Source organism: Benincasa hispida, chromosome 12 (assembly GCF_027475165.1).
Source record: "Benincasa hispida cultivar pf3 chromosome 12, pf3_genome.v1.1, whole genome shotgun sequence".
Lineage (NCBI taxonomy): Eukaryota > Viridiplantae > Streptophyta > Magnoliopsida > Cucurbitales > Cucurbitaceae > Benincasa > Benincasa hispida.
Window position 1 is genome coordinate 33,034,464 of NC_143489.1, and position 13,962 is coordinate 33,048,425.

Genomic DNA, 13,962 nt, shown 5'->3' on the forward strand with positions numbered 1-13,962 from the left:
AGGAGTATTTATATAATTAAAAAAATAAGGTTAAAATACTATTTTGTTCGGTATGCTTTCAAGTTTGTTCAATTTTCATTATCCAATTTTAGACTTTGTACTTTGAATAAATCTTAAATTTAGTTCCACTACTATTTTATTATTGATTTTTTTATAAAATTTTTTTGTTATCTATAACATTCTTACTAAAAAATTTTAAAACATATTCACATATTGTATTTTCTTGCATGAAAATTATTATTATTATCTAAACAATTTCGATAGAAATTAACATAAAGTGACTAAATTTAATATTAATTGAAAATACATAAACTAAAAATTAGACATTTGAGAATAAAAGAACTAAAATTGAACAAACTTCAAAGTACAGGGACAAAAGGAATATTTTAATAAAAAAACAATAAAGATTTTAATTTTGGGTAGTTTTCAAATATAGAAAAATGAACTAATTTATTTAAAAATATTTAGAGTAGTTTTGTTATTTGAAATAATTATTCTGAATTTGGTCTTAAAAAAATCTATGAAAAGATTAAAAAAAAGAAAAGAAAAGAAAAGAAAAATTGTGATGAATTTTGAATTAAAAACTTTGTTTTGGGCTTAGGGCTTTATTGGTCCAAATCCGTTCAATTTGGGCAGGCCTCCCAGTTGCAGGCCTACGATTCTCCTATCCTCTTTCTCACCATTTCTCAACTCAATCGCCACCGCGAGCGTGGCGGCCGAAACACGCCGTCCGTCCATTTTGTTTTACCAAGAAACGGTGGCAAATCCGATTTGGGATTCACGATATTCTCCTCTCAAGCTTCAACAATGGCACCGTTTCGTCTTGCCCCTTCTCAGATTTCATTCCTCCTCAAATTTCGCTGCACTTTCTTCCTCTTCTCTCTTTTGGGATCGTTGCTATGTTTACTCCGGTGAGGCTTTCCCTCGTCTTCTCTGATTGTTAATCAACCAAACTGGACTACGCAACGAATTGGAGTATGACTGATCATACTTCCGACGATACCAAGCCGTCATTGAAGTCCCTTCCATTACAAGATTGGGAATCCCTCATCGAGGACTTCCACAGCGGCGGCCCTCGTCTTCACCGATGGACTTCTCAATTTTCCATCACCGTTTCTTCTCTTCTGGACTTGGTTCTGTCATCCATCCTCAAGCGGGATTTCCCTCTCAATCTCAAGCTTCAGCTCCTCCATTTCATCGATGAGTTTGTTTCCTTTTCCGATTCTTCCGATTCTGTTTTGTCTGAATCCGTACTTGAGCGTTTGATTGATACCCTTCGTGTGGTTTTACAATCTCCAACTTCTGATGGTCTTCATTTTACCTTCTCTCTCAAGGAGCAAATTATGGTTTCCACCACCTCCATTTTCATTTCCCTCGATGCTTTGCGTAATTTCGATGTTCGATTGCTTGAGAGCTTGACTGAATTGCTGCTTACTGTTGTCAATCGCCCCAATCATGGGATTGATAGGCAGGCTCGGGCAATTGCGTGCGAATGCTTGAGGGAATTGGAGAAAGCTTACCCTTGTTTACTGTCTCATGTTGTGGGACATCTATGGAGCTTGTGCCAAAGCGAGCGCACGCACTCATCCCAGAGCTATATTTTACTTTTCACAACCGTCATCAGTAGTATTGTTGCCCAAAAATCAAGTGTCTCGATCCTCAGCACGTCCATTCCTTTGGTTCCTTTCAATGTTCCACATTCTGTTCTTGCTCCAGATTCGATCTCGAATCGAGAGGTTTCTCCTGTACTGAATTCTAAAGAATTGAGGAGGGCAATAGCGTTCTTGCTTGAATCACCACAAATTCTAACTCCGCCTGCTATGGTGGAATTCATGACTATGATAATGCCTGTAGCTATAGCTTTGGAGTTGCAGGCGTCAATGTTGAAGGTGCAATTCTTTGGAATGATATATTCCTTTGACCCATTGCTGTGCCATGTTGTTTTGATGATGTATTTGCATTTTTTAGATGCATTTGATGAGCAAGAAGGCGAGATCGCTCGCCGACTTTTGTTGATTTCTAAAGAAACACAGCAACATCTGGTTTTCCGTATGCTTGCACTCCATTGGTTGTTGGGTTTATTCAGGATTGATAGTCCACTTGGAAAAAAGACGATTTCGTTTGCTGAAATGGGTTTGAGCTTCTATCCTGCGGTGTTTGATCCGCTTGCTCTTAAAGCTTTGAAGCTCGACCTTCTTGCCTTGACCTCAATACGTAGTACAATGCACAAAGCAGAGACTGTTTCAGGGGAAGATTCAGAATCAGGGAAGTCAGTGGTGAAGCTTCTTCAAGATGGTCTGGTATGCGTATCAGCTTTCAAATGGTTACCTTCAGGAAGCACAGAAACTGCTGTTGCTTTTCGTGCCTTCCATAAATTCTTGATCGGGTCTTCATCTCATTCTGTCTCTGACTCGAACACCAACAAAAGTCTTGTGGACTTCAACGTCTTCCATATGTTGCAGGTTCTTCACTGCTATATATTTTTTGTTACTGTTTTGTCGAAATTTACAATTTTCTTAACTAGTATGTCAAGGTGAATGGTTATAAAATGTCAAGAAAATTTACTACTCTTATAAACTTCTATTTTCCCGTATTATTTGCTGAATGTTGTTCTGCTGGAGAATATTGTATGAACTAAGAAAAATGTGAACAATATAGAACGTCATTTGAGATTTTTATGGTTTCATAAGTGCTTATCAGGCCTGGAAGCTTGAAATCTATGGAGTTTAGAATCATGAGCTAATAGAACAGTATCCAATTCTAGGGTTATCTCTATCTGGTGTTGTAGCGTGTGAAACCACGTCAATTTTTCTCTAATGGGCTAGAAGTTTAAAACATGTATGAACTTTTTCATATGGAGGAGTTGGGGGAGATAATTTTGTCCTAGCTTTGAGAGGCCTTTATATTCATGAGAAACAACTGAAGCCTTTTTTCTCTTTCTGCTTATTTGTTGTTAGGATGGGGAATGGTGGTTGACAAAAAAAAAAGAAAAAAAAAAAATCAACTGTATTTTGATGTTTCCAATATTTATTTTCCAGGAGATGCTTGTGGAGTTAATATTGGAAGGTCAGAGATTGGTTCCCGTTATTGTTGTTTTCACTGACCGCTTGTTAGGGTGTCAAAAGCACAGATGGTTAGGGGAGAGCCTGCTCCAAAAATTTGACGAGCATTTGCTTCCTAAAGTTGCAATCAACTACAAATTAGTATCTTGTTTCTCAGTATTCAATAGAATGGCTGAAAATGATACAATACCTCCCAGTGGATTGTTAGGACTTTTTGTCAAGTTCATGTTGTTTCTTGTTGAGAAACATGGACCAGATACAGGGCTGAAGTCTTGGTCTCTTGGAAGTAAGGTACTTGGCATTTGCCGGACATTGTTGATGCATCACCAAAGCTCTCGATTGTTTCTTAAAATGTCTCGTCTGCTTGCATTTACTTGCCTATATTTTCCTGACTTGGAAGTTCGTGATAATGCAAGGTATGTAAGTTCAAGATTCTCTCACGTTCTTTCAATTTCCTTCTTTTTATCTGGCTTATTTTGACAATTTGAAACGATGTAGATAGTATACAGACTTACAGACTTTTCCATTGAACCTCTCTTAGTTTTGGGTATATTTCAGGATCTACCTGCGTATGCTGACTTGTGTACCTGGAAAGAAGCTTAGGGACTTGCTAAAGCTTGGAGATCAACCCTTCGGCGTTTCACAAACTCTTCATTCTGGCACTTTATACAATGTCCAATCTCCACGACTTTCTCATGATCTCAAGAAGTGCAGAAACATCTCATCCTATATACATCTAAAACGAAAAATTCCATTACTTGTAAAACATTCTTGGTCCTTATCTCTATCAACTCTAGGAGTTGAAAATGATAAGTCTGGTTTTCCAGAGGGTATCATGGACACTGAAACTGTGGTTGAAGAAAGGGTGACCGAATTCTCTTCTAACATTGAAAAAATTAATCTACCTCAGGAGCCTTTGCGTGTGATGGACTCTAAGATTTCCAAGATTTTGGAGATACTACGGAGACATTTTTCATGCATTCCTGACTTCAGACATATGCCAGGGCTTAAAGTTACAATATTTTGTAGTTTAAGTTTTGATTCGGAGTCATTTAATCGCATTTGGGGAGGTGGTACATTTGCTAAGAATCTGGATGATATGGATAACCATCCTGCAATGTACGCAACCGTGCTCAAGTTTTCTTCTTCTGCATCATTTGGTCCCATTCCAGCCCGTCATATACCTTTTATTTTGGGGGAGTCTCCTGGGGATGAAGGTTCTCCTAGTTCAAGGGGGGTCTCCTCATTGGACATTGTTCCTATCCAGAATGGTTATGGGAAAGATGAAAGATTTAAGGCTCTGGTAGCAGTTGAATTGGAACCAAGGGAGCCAACACCAGGACTTGTTGATGTCTCAATTGAAGCTACAGCAGGAAGTGGCCAGATCATTCGTGGTCCGCTTCAGAGTATCACGGTTGGACTTGAAGATTTGTTTCTTAAAGCTGTTGTCCCGTCCGACATCTCAATGGATGAAATCCCTGGTTATTATTCAGATTTATTCAATGCTCTATGGGAGGCGTGTGGGACGTCTTCCAATACTGGGCGGGAGACATTTTCACTGAAAGGAGGCAAAGGAGTTGCAGCTATTAGTGGAACCAGATCAGTTAAACTACTTGAAGTCTCAGCGGCTTCTTTAATTGAGGCTGCTGAACACTACCTGGCTCCTTTTATTGTGAGCGTTGTTGGTGAACAGCTCATTCAGATTGTGAAGGATCGGAACATTATCAAGAATGTCATCTGGGAGGATATGGCATCTGAGAACTTCTCACAAGTGACCTCTGCAGTACCTGATCTTGATAGAGGCCCACTACGTCTTACATATTTTTCAAATGAAGACGAAATGGGAAGTCTTGTCAGTAGTTATAAGAGAAACATGGGTCACTTCCATATTTTGATATTTCTTCCACCAAGGTTTCACCTTCTTTTTCAGATGGAAGTTTCGGATTTTTCAACATTAGTTCGAATTCGAACTGATCACTGGCCTTGCTTGGCTTACATTGATGATTATTTGGAGGCTTTGTTTCTTGCGTAGGAGGAAACCAATTAGTTTCACTATCACCTTGGCAGACTCTCTAGATCATTTCATCCGGATTTGTTGTAGACTCTTGAAAGATGCCCGGGCACTTTCTTTTGGAGGGGGAGGGTATTTTTTTGGAAACCCTTAATAGATATACAAAATTAGTAAATACATTTGTAGTTTCTGCTCAAATTGTAGTTCTTTCTAAGTGCACCAAAGGAGGCCGATAAATTCTTTTCTTCTTTTCGTAGTTGAGTGGTTTAGCATTTTAAGGTTGGGTCATTATGCCAAAGGCTTAAAAGTTGCAAATGTAAACTAGAACTGTATTTATGATGCATACGACCACATGTATAATTTCTTGTGTTGTGAATTGTTGCCTTCTTATTTATATCCCAGAAAACGTTTTCAGTTTTTAATAAGAATGATATCGCAGAACACGAAATGGATTGTTGATTTGGTTCTGGTTAAACAAATAAGGTTAGAATGTGTATTAGTTTTGTTTGATTGGAACTAACATTTGGACAAATATCCATTGTATTGAAATCCATCTGTAATTGGTTTTTGTTCCTTTTTTTGCTAGGTTCAAGCGTTCAGGATTTTGCGCTTTCATGTAGGGGAACACTTACTCAAGGTAAGACACCAGAATGAACTCACCTTTTTATGAATTGCATACTCCATTCTAATTGGCTTTCTGTTATGTTTATTGGGTACAGTATACATTACAAAGCAAAACAGTAATTAGTTAATAACCATAGTTCGAAACATTCGTTTGGATTGAGTTGGATTGAGTTAGGTTGGTCTTGTCTCCCACAGCCTCTTCTCAGTAAACCAGCTTCAATGGTCTCATCATCGCATTGTCTTCATGATCCAGTATCTGCATTCATTTCACAACACTACACCAGTTATTTCTTCTCTCGCTTTAAAAACATTATTAAAAAAGATGTAACTTGCTACTTACATGACAATGGTACACGTAACCGGGTTCTGCAGTTGCATCGAATGGGTACGATGCATTCGAGTGTATGTGGGAAAATCTCACCAGTATCTTTGTCACATATCCAGGCATCATCTTGTACACATTCTTCCACCCTTTCTCATGACTATTTACTTTTATTCTCTTTCCACGTGCATGTTCTTCAATTTTGCACTTCACTGCATCATTCTTTTTCGTCATACAATCCTTAAATTCTTCCAGGTGAACCAACTCCGTTTGTTCCAATGCGGCCAATAGCCCCATGTGAATGTGTAATGGATGATTGTCTTCCGTTAGATTGATCACATACCATATCTCTGTGCTGCCTACCTTTGGCTTCTCTGTCACAGGTGCTTCATATGGTTTCCCGTTTAGGTATAGATGGGTCGGCTCGTCAATGTCGCTCGTGTATTCGTACATGGCAATGTACCGAGTATACGATACACTGGATAAATCTGGTTTCGGATATTTTATTAGTCTCTTGGGAACACGCTGCATTTCAACTTCTTTGTTTTTCGAAATGTAAAATTTCATCACTTTGCTGTTAGCTTCATTGACGGGGTCGCCAGATGGATAAGGGTAGGCTGCGTCGTTGGCTAGGATGACTGTGTCGCTTGTTGACTTTGAAAAATCAACCACCACGTCAGCAATCTCAGATGGTGCCAGTAGGATAGCTTTGGATACTACAGGTTTTGCAAGGTAGGCCGAGTCAGATGCCACCTGTATGAATCTAAGGCCATTGGTGAAGAAGAATCTGAAGAATCTAGCATTGCTGGCGTTTATGATGCGAAACCGATACTTGCGACGTCGTACCCTCATACGTGGCCAGGCTTTGCCGTTGACCACGATAACGTCGCCGAAGTATTCAGGTTGCCATTGGGGATGTATGGAAGGATTGTTGCCAGTGGAATTCATGAAGATAGAGCCATTGTAGAGGAAGCTTCGGTCAAAGACAAGCAACGGTCGGTCGAATTCACGGCCGTGGGGGAGCCGGAGCGGGGCCTCGACGTCGGGGTGGCGGATTATATAAGCTCCGATGAGGCCAGCGAGTAGGTTGACTCTAGTCAACCCCATGGCATGATCATGGTACCAAAGATTGCTAGGGTGTTGCTGATTGGTATAGTGATATGTCTTTTGGGTCCAGGAGGGTCCTTTGTCCTTGAAGCCATTAGTGAACCATGAGGTTGCATGGCCGTCGCTAGCCGGCGCGGTGATGCCACCATGGAGATGAACCACCGTTGGGACGCCGTTGTTGCTGGCGGGGATGGCGGTCGGAATTGTGGGGTCCCATGGAAGAATGTGCTTTGGAGGGAGGTGATTTAGCCACGTCACATACGTGGAGATGCCGTGGACGGCCTCGATTGTGGGACCAGGAACTGTTGCAGTGTCCTTGGAAATTCCGTAAGCAAAAACAGAAGTTGGGGGAAGATCTCGGTGAAATTTCTGAAATAAAACAAAACACAATAATAATAACAAATGATTCTAGGCCATTGAATTTAAAGGTGCAATAATTTCCCTTTTTTTTTAAGGGTGCAATAATTTCCCCTTGAGAAATCAATCCCAGTCAAAATCAGATATTTTCATTTTCTCTTTAAAAAAAATCTCATACGGTAGAATCGTTTATTATTCCAAATCCCACAATAATTCAACGAAGAATCTAGAAAAAAAAGTTTAAAAAAATGAAAAGAAAAGAAATGAAGAGAGACAAACCCATTTTTTGAGGAACATGCCAATCTGGAGATGGTTAGGATATTGGGCATGGAAGCCAAGGAGCTTGGGCATGTCGGGCAAGTCATCAACGAACATGGCCAGTTTCTTCCAACTTATAAGCTCCTCGGAATCACCAAAAACAGTTGCAGATAAACAGAAAAACATGAATAGAAACGGCAAAACCATTGTTGGAGGAGGAAGAGTTGAGGATAATTCTGGGGATTTAGATTTGGATTTTGATTTTGATTTTGGTTTTGTTTAGGAAGAGAATATATATATATACATAAATGGTGTGTGAGAGTGGGAAAAGGGAGTGATGGAGTTTAGAGAGAGAGAGATAGTGCGTAACGCCTTGGCTCTGTCTTTAATTTACTTTCCCTTTTCATTTTTCTTTCCTAATTTTTTATATTTGTTTCTGTTTGTTTTTACAATCTTTTTATTTGCTCTCTCTCTCCCCCTCCTCACCATGGATTTATAGATCCATAAATGTGACAGAGAATGATTACTTTTGCCTCAAAATCTTGAAGAGCAGTTTGGAACGTTTAGATAATATAGGATGTAGGAAATTCTGATGTCTATATTTTGGTGTACAGAGTTGTTATATCTTACTTGATATGTTTGTGTTTGGGTGTGCAGAGTTGTTATGTCCGAGTTCATTTGTCTGTGTTTGGGTGTGCGGATTTGTTATGTCCGAGTTCATTTGTCTATAATAATTTACCTGTATGAACACTTTTTTAAAAAAAAATCTTATAATCCAATTATTGTATCCATCCTATTTGAAATAAGACATTGATTGCATTTTTTTTATTCTTTCCAATCTTAAGATATGGTATACAGTTCAATTTTATATTATTCATTCCAAACTTCTCATCAAAGAAAGCCAAATGGTGTTACAAATTAGTGTTAATTTAGACCGGATATGAAATTCATTAAATCCATTCCATTGATTAAAAAAAAAATAGACTGAATATGAAATTCATTCTCCTCAAAAGATTTTACATAATTTGATGGCCTTATACATGACCATTTTACAACTTGGTTAGAAATATTTGCATTCATATCTAAGGGCCACATGCCACGGATCATTTTTACATGTCATAAAAAATCAACAAATATATGATACCTATGGAATAAGGGACTTGGAGAAGTTACAAAAAAATAATAACAAACCAACTTGCAACACACCAAGAACATAATTAGTTAGTCTTGCCCAATAAACCCATGCAATACCTTTTCCTTATTAGTAGTGGAATAGCTAGAAAATTGTCTGTTCGCTGAATATCATTCACCAACAGATCTATGAGGGTCAACTGATCGTACTCCTCTAAACCCTCAACTTGGTAGATCTGTTCGATGACTTCCTAACGCCTCTTAAGCTCCAATTCATATTTCTCTTTCTGCCATTGTACAAGTTTCTCCATTTTACTTTCCTGCATGTCCATTGTTGTGCGTACAATGTCAAGCATTTCAGATTGAAAGGGAGTCTTCTTGCATTTCGTTCCTCCCGTATGTTCATATCAGGTATGCCTACTGATGGGTGTATCTGGCAAAATCTCATCCATCCCATCAATGATCGGTATGTTCATGTCAGGTATACTTTCTTGTTGCTCATTCCTCCAAATGTTCATTTGTTGCAAATGCTTGATCGTACGAGGTTTCACTGCCTTCACCAATGGCCCTATCTTTCCCAAATACGATTGAAAGCTCATCATAGTGGGGGAATGATTTGTGTCTCAAACCTTTCATGTTGGGATGGGACTACAAATAGGAACGTATATTATGTTAGAACATATTATTATATTAGAAAGAGTTCACAATTGTAAGATAATACTACTTTAATGTGTTATCTTACCCGAACCCATACATCGAAAACCTCTTCTCTACTTCCACACATTTGAACTCGTTGTTCCAACCAAATCCACTACATGCATTACTCAACATCTCAGCGATTGCACAATATTGTTGCTTTAAAAATCTAACCTTGCACTCTATTGTCGACAGCCCGATAGAACAACTAGGAATTTTTTCGATAAGTAGACATTGTAGTTGTTGTAGATAGTCAAGCTTGAATGTTCCATTGTCAGCTTGCCAACTTGTTTCTACCAAGTGTAGTAGTGACTCACTAATCGTGCATCTTCAACCTTTGTCTAAATGTGTTTTGTCATTTTCTCACGTCCTACCATTTAGCTACATACATATGTACAACTTAATAAAATAAATTGGGCACAGTTAGATAAACAAAATTTGAGTACGAATAGCATAGAACATGTTTCATCATTCACATGAATCAATTAACACAACATAAAGTAAGATAATTCAATACAGTAGATTGTTTGAATCGAAAGATAATATAATCTAAAAGTAGGAGGAAGTTATTCACAGTAAAGCTAATTGAACAAGAAGTGTTTATTTATTAATATTTTCATATTTATGTAGGTTCCATGTTAACATAAAGGGTGAATCAATATTTTTATTGTATTATAGAATAATCTATGAAATTAAAAAAAGCAATAAAATGTAACTAATGTAAATATAATATAAATAATTGACATGTTAATGCGTTTAAAAATTATAAAGTGTTTATTTATTAATTTAAATTTATTTTTTAGGCCCCATGTGTAATTATTTTCGTTTTTCGTTTTTGGTTTTTGAAAATTAAGCTTATTTTCTTTCATTTTCTTACTATGGTCTATATTAATCTTAAGTAGAAGAGTTTCATTCTTAACCAAATTCCAAAAACAAAGATAAGTTTTTTAAAACTACTTTTTTTAGTTTTCAATTTTTGACTTGGATTTTAAAAACATGGGTAAAAAGTAGATATCAAAACAAGAGGTTTAAGTGGTGAAAAGGTATTTAAAGGCTTAATTTTCAAAAACTAAAAACGAAATAGTTACCAAATAAAGTCTAAATTTTTTGTTTTTATAATTTTTTCAGAAATAACCATTGAAATTTTCGTAAAATTAAGACGATATTTTCATCAAAATCAACATTTTAAACTTTGTTTTATTTCTAAATTTGAATTCGATATTTTATTTCGTATTACATCTTCATAGGTGTGTCTTTTGTGTGTGTGTGTAATTGCAATAAGTAACACTTTTATGGAAATAATTAAATGTATTGCAATATATTTTAAAGAATTGCAAATTTACTAAAATTTATTTAATGATAGACTGTTGATATAATTCTGTTAGTGATATGGTCTATTTTTGATAAAATCTTAGAACTAAAACTAAATTTTGTTATATTTGTAATTTTTTTTCATTGTGCTATATTTGTTAATACCTTGAATATGCTTACTATATTTGCAATTGTCCCTTTCCTTTCCGACATAATGTGAGATGAGAGATCAAATATTTGATTTCAAGGTTAATAGTACATGGTTAATTCTATTTGAATTATGGCCACGTTTACTAATTCGTTATCAAAATTGTCGCAATCGTGATTTGGGAATGAGCTCCCTCGTCTCAGATACAAAGCGAAGGAGGTTCAATCAATTTTTTAAAATGTAAAAATAGGAAGAAGAAAGGAGAGGGGAGTAGAAGATCATGAAAAGAAAAAAATAATAAAGTAGAAGTTAAAAATAATAATAATAATAAGAGGGGGCAACCACGACAATCATAAGGATGGAAAAGAGAGGAAGAAGGAAGAAGGGGAAGAAAAAAGGATTTAATAGTTCTTATTTTAAAAAAGAAATTAAAAAATATTTTATAATAAAAATAAACGGTCACGTTACAACAATGATAAAAATACTACCAAATTCAAATTTTAGAGATTTGAAATTGAAAATTTAAGGATCAAGAAATGCTGTCAAAGCGAATTCAAAGGATCAAAAGTATAATTTTTTCCGAAACAAAAAAGTTAGAGCACAAATATCTCAATTACTTTACGATGCTACCAAACACAAACCTAACACTTAATGGAAGTTAGCTTTAAATTTGAGAGTACTGGTCTTTTTAAGTAGAATATTCTGTCTATAAGCACAACTAGAAGAAGTGTACTGATTTAAATATTAACTTTTAAAAAATTAATTACAAATTCAGTGGGTGAATATATAAATTGGTATCATCTTAGAAGGTGTCTAATATATGTTTCTAAATTTTCAATTTTACATTTAATAGTTTTCAAAATTTTATAAAGTTTCTATTGAGTACTTCAACTTTCAATCTTTTGTTAAATAGATTTTATTGTATTTCAAAATTTCAAAATTTATTTATTTATTAGATAAAAAGTTGAATTTAATTGTGTGCCTAAAAGATTAAACATTCAATTTTATTTATAATAAATTCGTAAATTTAAAAATTATGTCATAACAATTATAAAACGGACAATTTTCACAAATAAAAAAAAGGTAAACTATTTATAGAAATAACAAAAAAAAAAAAAAAGAATACGGACAAACTTTTATCAACGTCTGTTGCATAGTATCAATGATAAACTTCTAGCCGTTTCTATCAGAGATAGATACTGATAAACTTCCATTAACTTCTATCAAAGAAGGTTAAATTTTGTTATTTTATATAAATAGTTTCTTTATTTTTTATTTTTGAAAATTACATTGTAAAAGATCTAAATACTCAGACACATTTTCCAAGTATAATTTTTTTTAAAAAAAAATATTTTTATTTTGCTAAAAATATTTTTCATTATTTAAAAGTCCTACCAAAACCCCCTCCCTTTTAAGCCATTTGCAAGATTATTTTCCTTTATCAATAATTAATTTAACAAGAGTTCTACACTTCCCTATATAACTACAATAGATAGAGAAAAGTTATTTATTTTATTTTATTATTATTTTTGTGTAGTAAAGACTTTTTCTATAATAAGAGGAAAAAGTAAGGATGAGATTGATCCTGAAATTTTGCATATTGGGAAAATATGCATTAGTGGACCATGTGGGATGGATTTTTAATTAAAATTTCTAGAATTTAATACATTATTATTAAAGTATGATAAGTTTATTTTCAAAATTTCTAAAATTAAATAAGATTCAAACACTTAAATAAAAATTCCAAAAATATTTGTTATAGAACTTTTCTAAAGATTTAATATATTTAATAAAAAGAGTAAATTAAAATTTAGAATTCACTTTGATCATTAAAATTTTGTACTCATAAACTAATAAGAACATTTGGATAGTATTGTGACAATGAAAGAAAAGTCAAAAGGGGGAAAATTCTACCTCTCTACTACACTAGTGTTTGATATGATGTGAAATGAATTAAATCAAAGTTGTCGGTTTGTTTTTGTCCTGCCCAATAAAATACAATAAAATAAAAGATCGTTTTCAAATAAAGAAAAATAAACCAACAGATATATAAATATAATAAAATATCATTATCTATCCGTGATATATCGTGATAAACATCTATCAAATCCTGATAGATGTCTATCACAGTCTATCGCAATCTATATAAATAGTGACATTTGGTTACATTTGAAATTTTGTTCAATAGTTTCATCATTTAAAACAATTATTTTAAAGAGAAAGAAGGTAAGAAGAAGGGAGAAGTGCATGTCTTTTTGCAAATTTCAATTAAAATTAAAATTATTATTACTATTTTTTCTTCACATATGGTAGAGAATTAAATATCAGAACTCGAAATAAAATATTACAATTTCATGTCATTTAAGTTAAGGTTGAGGTTGGCAATTACAAATATTATTTTATTTTAAGTTTATATAATTTTTTTTTAAAACATTCAACTTTATTTTACCACTTCCTTTTAAAATATATATTTTATCATCTACTTTTTTTTTTAAGAGTAATTATTTCAAATAATAAAACTTTTAAAAATATTTTTAAATATAATAAAATTGTAATATTTTATTATATTTATAAATAAATTAACTTATTTTTCTATATTTGAAAAGATTTTTTTATATAAAAAGACAACTATTTTGAACAATCAAGATTAAGAAATACTAGTTATCATTATTATTATTATTATTATTATACACATACATTTTCGAAGCTACAACCTAGAATCTCTTTCCAAAGCTAAAATGATTATTTAAAAAAAAATAAAATAAAATAAGAAACCGAAATAGTCATTTTGATAGTTAAAAACTAAATAAAATAAATTTGAGTTTTAAAAGTTTAATAATCTAGAAATTAAAGTTTAAATGTGAAAAATAATTTAAATTAAAATTTAAATATGAAAAAGAATTTAAATTTTAATTATAATAAATTAGTAGGTAGT

The 13,962-nt window shown here is 34.0% G+C and overlaps 2 protein-coding genes across 3 annotated transcripts; one reads left to right on the forward strand and one right to left on the reverse strand.

The window, feature by feature from the left end:
* The first annotated feature begins 610 nt into the window (after positions 1-610).
* On the forward strand, positions 611-7,547 carry LOC120068363 (AP-5 complex subunit beta-like protein). Of its 2 annotated transcripts, XR_005479177.2 has the most exons (5): positions 611-2,462; positions 3,039-3,478; positions 3,621-5,205; positions 5,660-5,710; positions 6,601-7,547. XR_005479177.2 is itself a non-coding variant. In XM_039020100.2 (3 exons), exons 1-3 carry the CDS (start codon positions 978-980, stop codon positions 5,092-5,094), a joined length of 3,399 nt encoding a protein of 1,132 aa, XP_038876028.1. In that variant the 5' UTR covers positions 611-977; the 3' UTR covers positions 5,095-5,449. The 2 variants fall into 2 exon arrangements, 1 of the variants encoding a protein (XP_038876028.1); XM_039020100.2 differs by lacking the exons at positions 5,660-5,710; positions 6,601-7,547 and having other exon boundaries at positions 3,621-5,449.
* LOC120068364 (multicopper oxidase LPR1-like) lies at positions 5,735-8,563 on the reverse strand. Its single transcript, XM_039020102.2, has 3 exons — positions 7,763-8,563; positions 6,038-7,495; positions 5,735-5,953 (listed from the first exon to the last, which is right to left on the reverse strand). The coding sequence occupies exons 1-3, from the start codon at positions 7,946-7,948 to the stop codon at positions 5,900-5,902; spliced, it is 1,698 nt and encodes a 565-aa protein (XP_038876030.1). The 5' UTR covers positions 7,949-8,563; the 3' UTR covers positions 5,735-5,899.
* Between the last annotated feature and the right edge of the window lie 5,399 nt (positions 8,564-13,962).

What these genes read in the sequence shown, in the direction of transcription:
- LOC120068364 (XM_039020102.2), bottom strand. Translation starts at nt 7,948, where the DNA reads ATGGTTTTGCCGTTTCTATTCATGTTTTTCTGTTTATCTGCAACTGTT. An exon ending in GCATGTTCCTCAAAAAATGG is followed by an intron (nt 7,496 to 7,762) that starts GTTTGTCTCTCT and finishes GTTTTATTTCAG; the next exon opens with AAATTTCACCGAGATCTTCC. An exon ending in GTTACGTGTACCATTGTCAT is followed by an intron (nt 5,954 to 6,037) that starts GTAAGTAGCAAG and finishes AAATGAATGCAG; the next exon opens with ATACTGGATCATGAAGACAA.
- LOC120068363 (XM_039020100.2), top strand. Translation starts at nt 978, where the DNA reads ATGACTGATCATACTTCCGACGATACCAAGCCGTCATTGAAGTCCCTT. An exon ending in ACGTCTTCCATATGTTGCAG is followed by an intron (nt 2,463 to 3,038) that starts GTTCTTCACTGC and finishes TTTATTTTCCAG; the next exon opens with GAGATGCTTGTGGAGTTAAT. An exon ending in GAAGTTCGTGATAATGCAAG is followed by an intron (nt 3,479 to 3,620) that starts GTATGTAAGTTC and finishes GGTATATTTCAG; the next exon opens with GATCTACCTGCGTATGCTGA.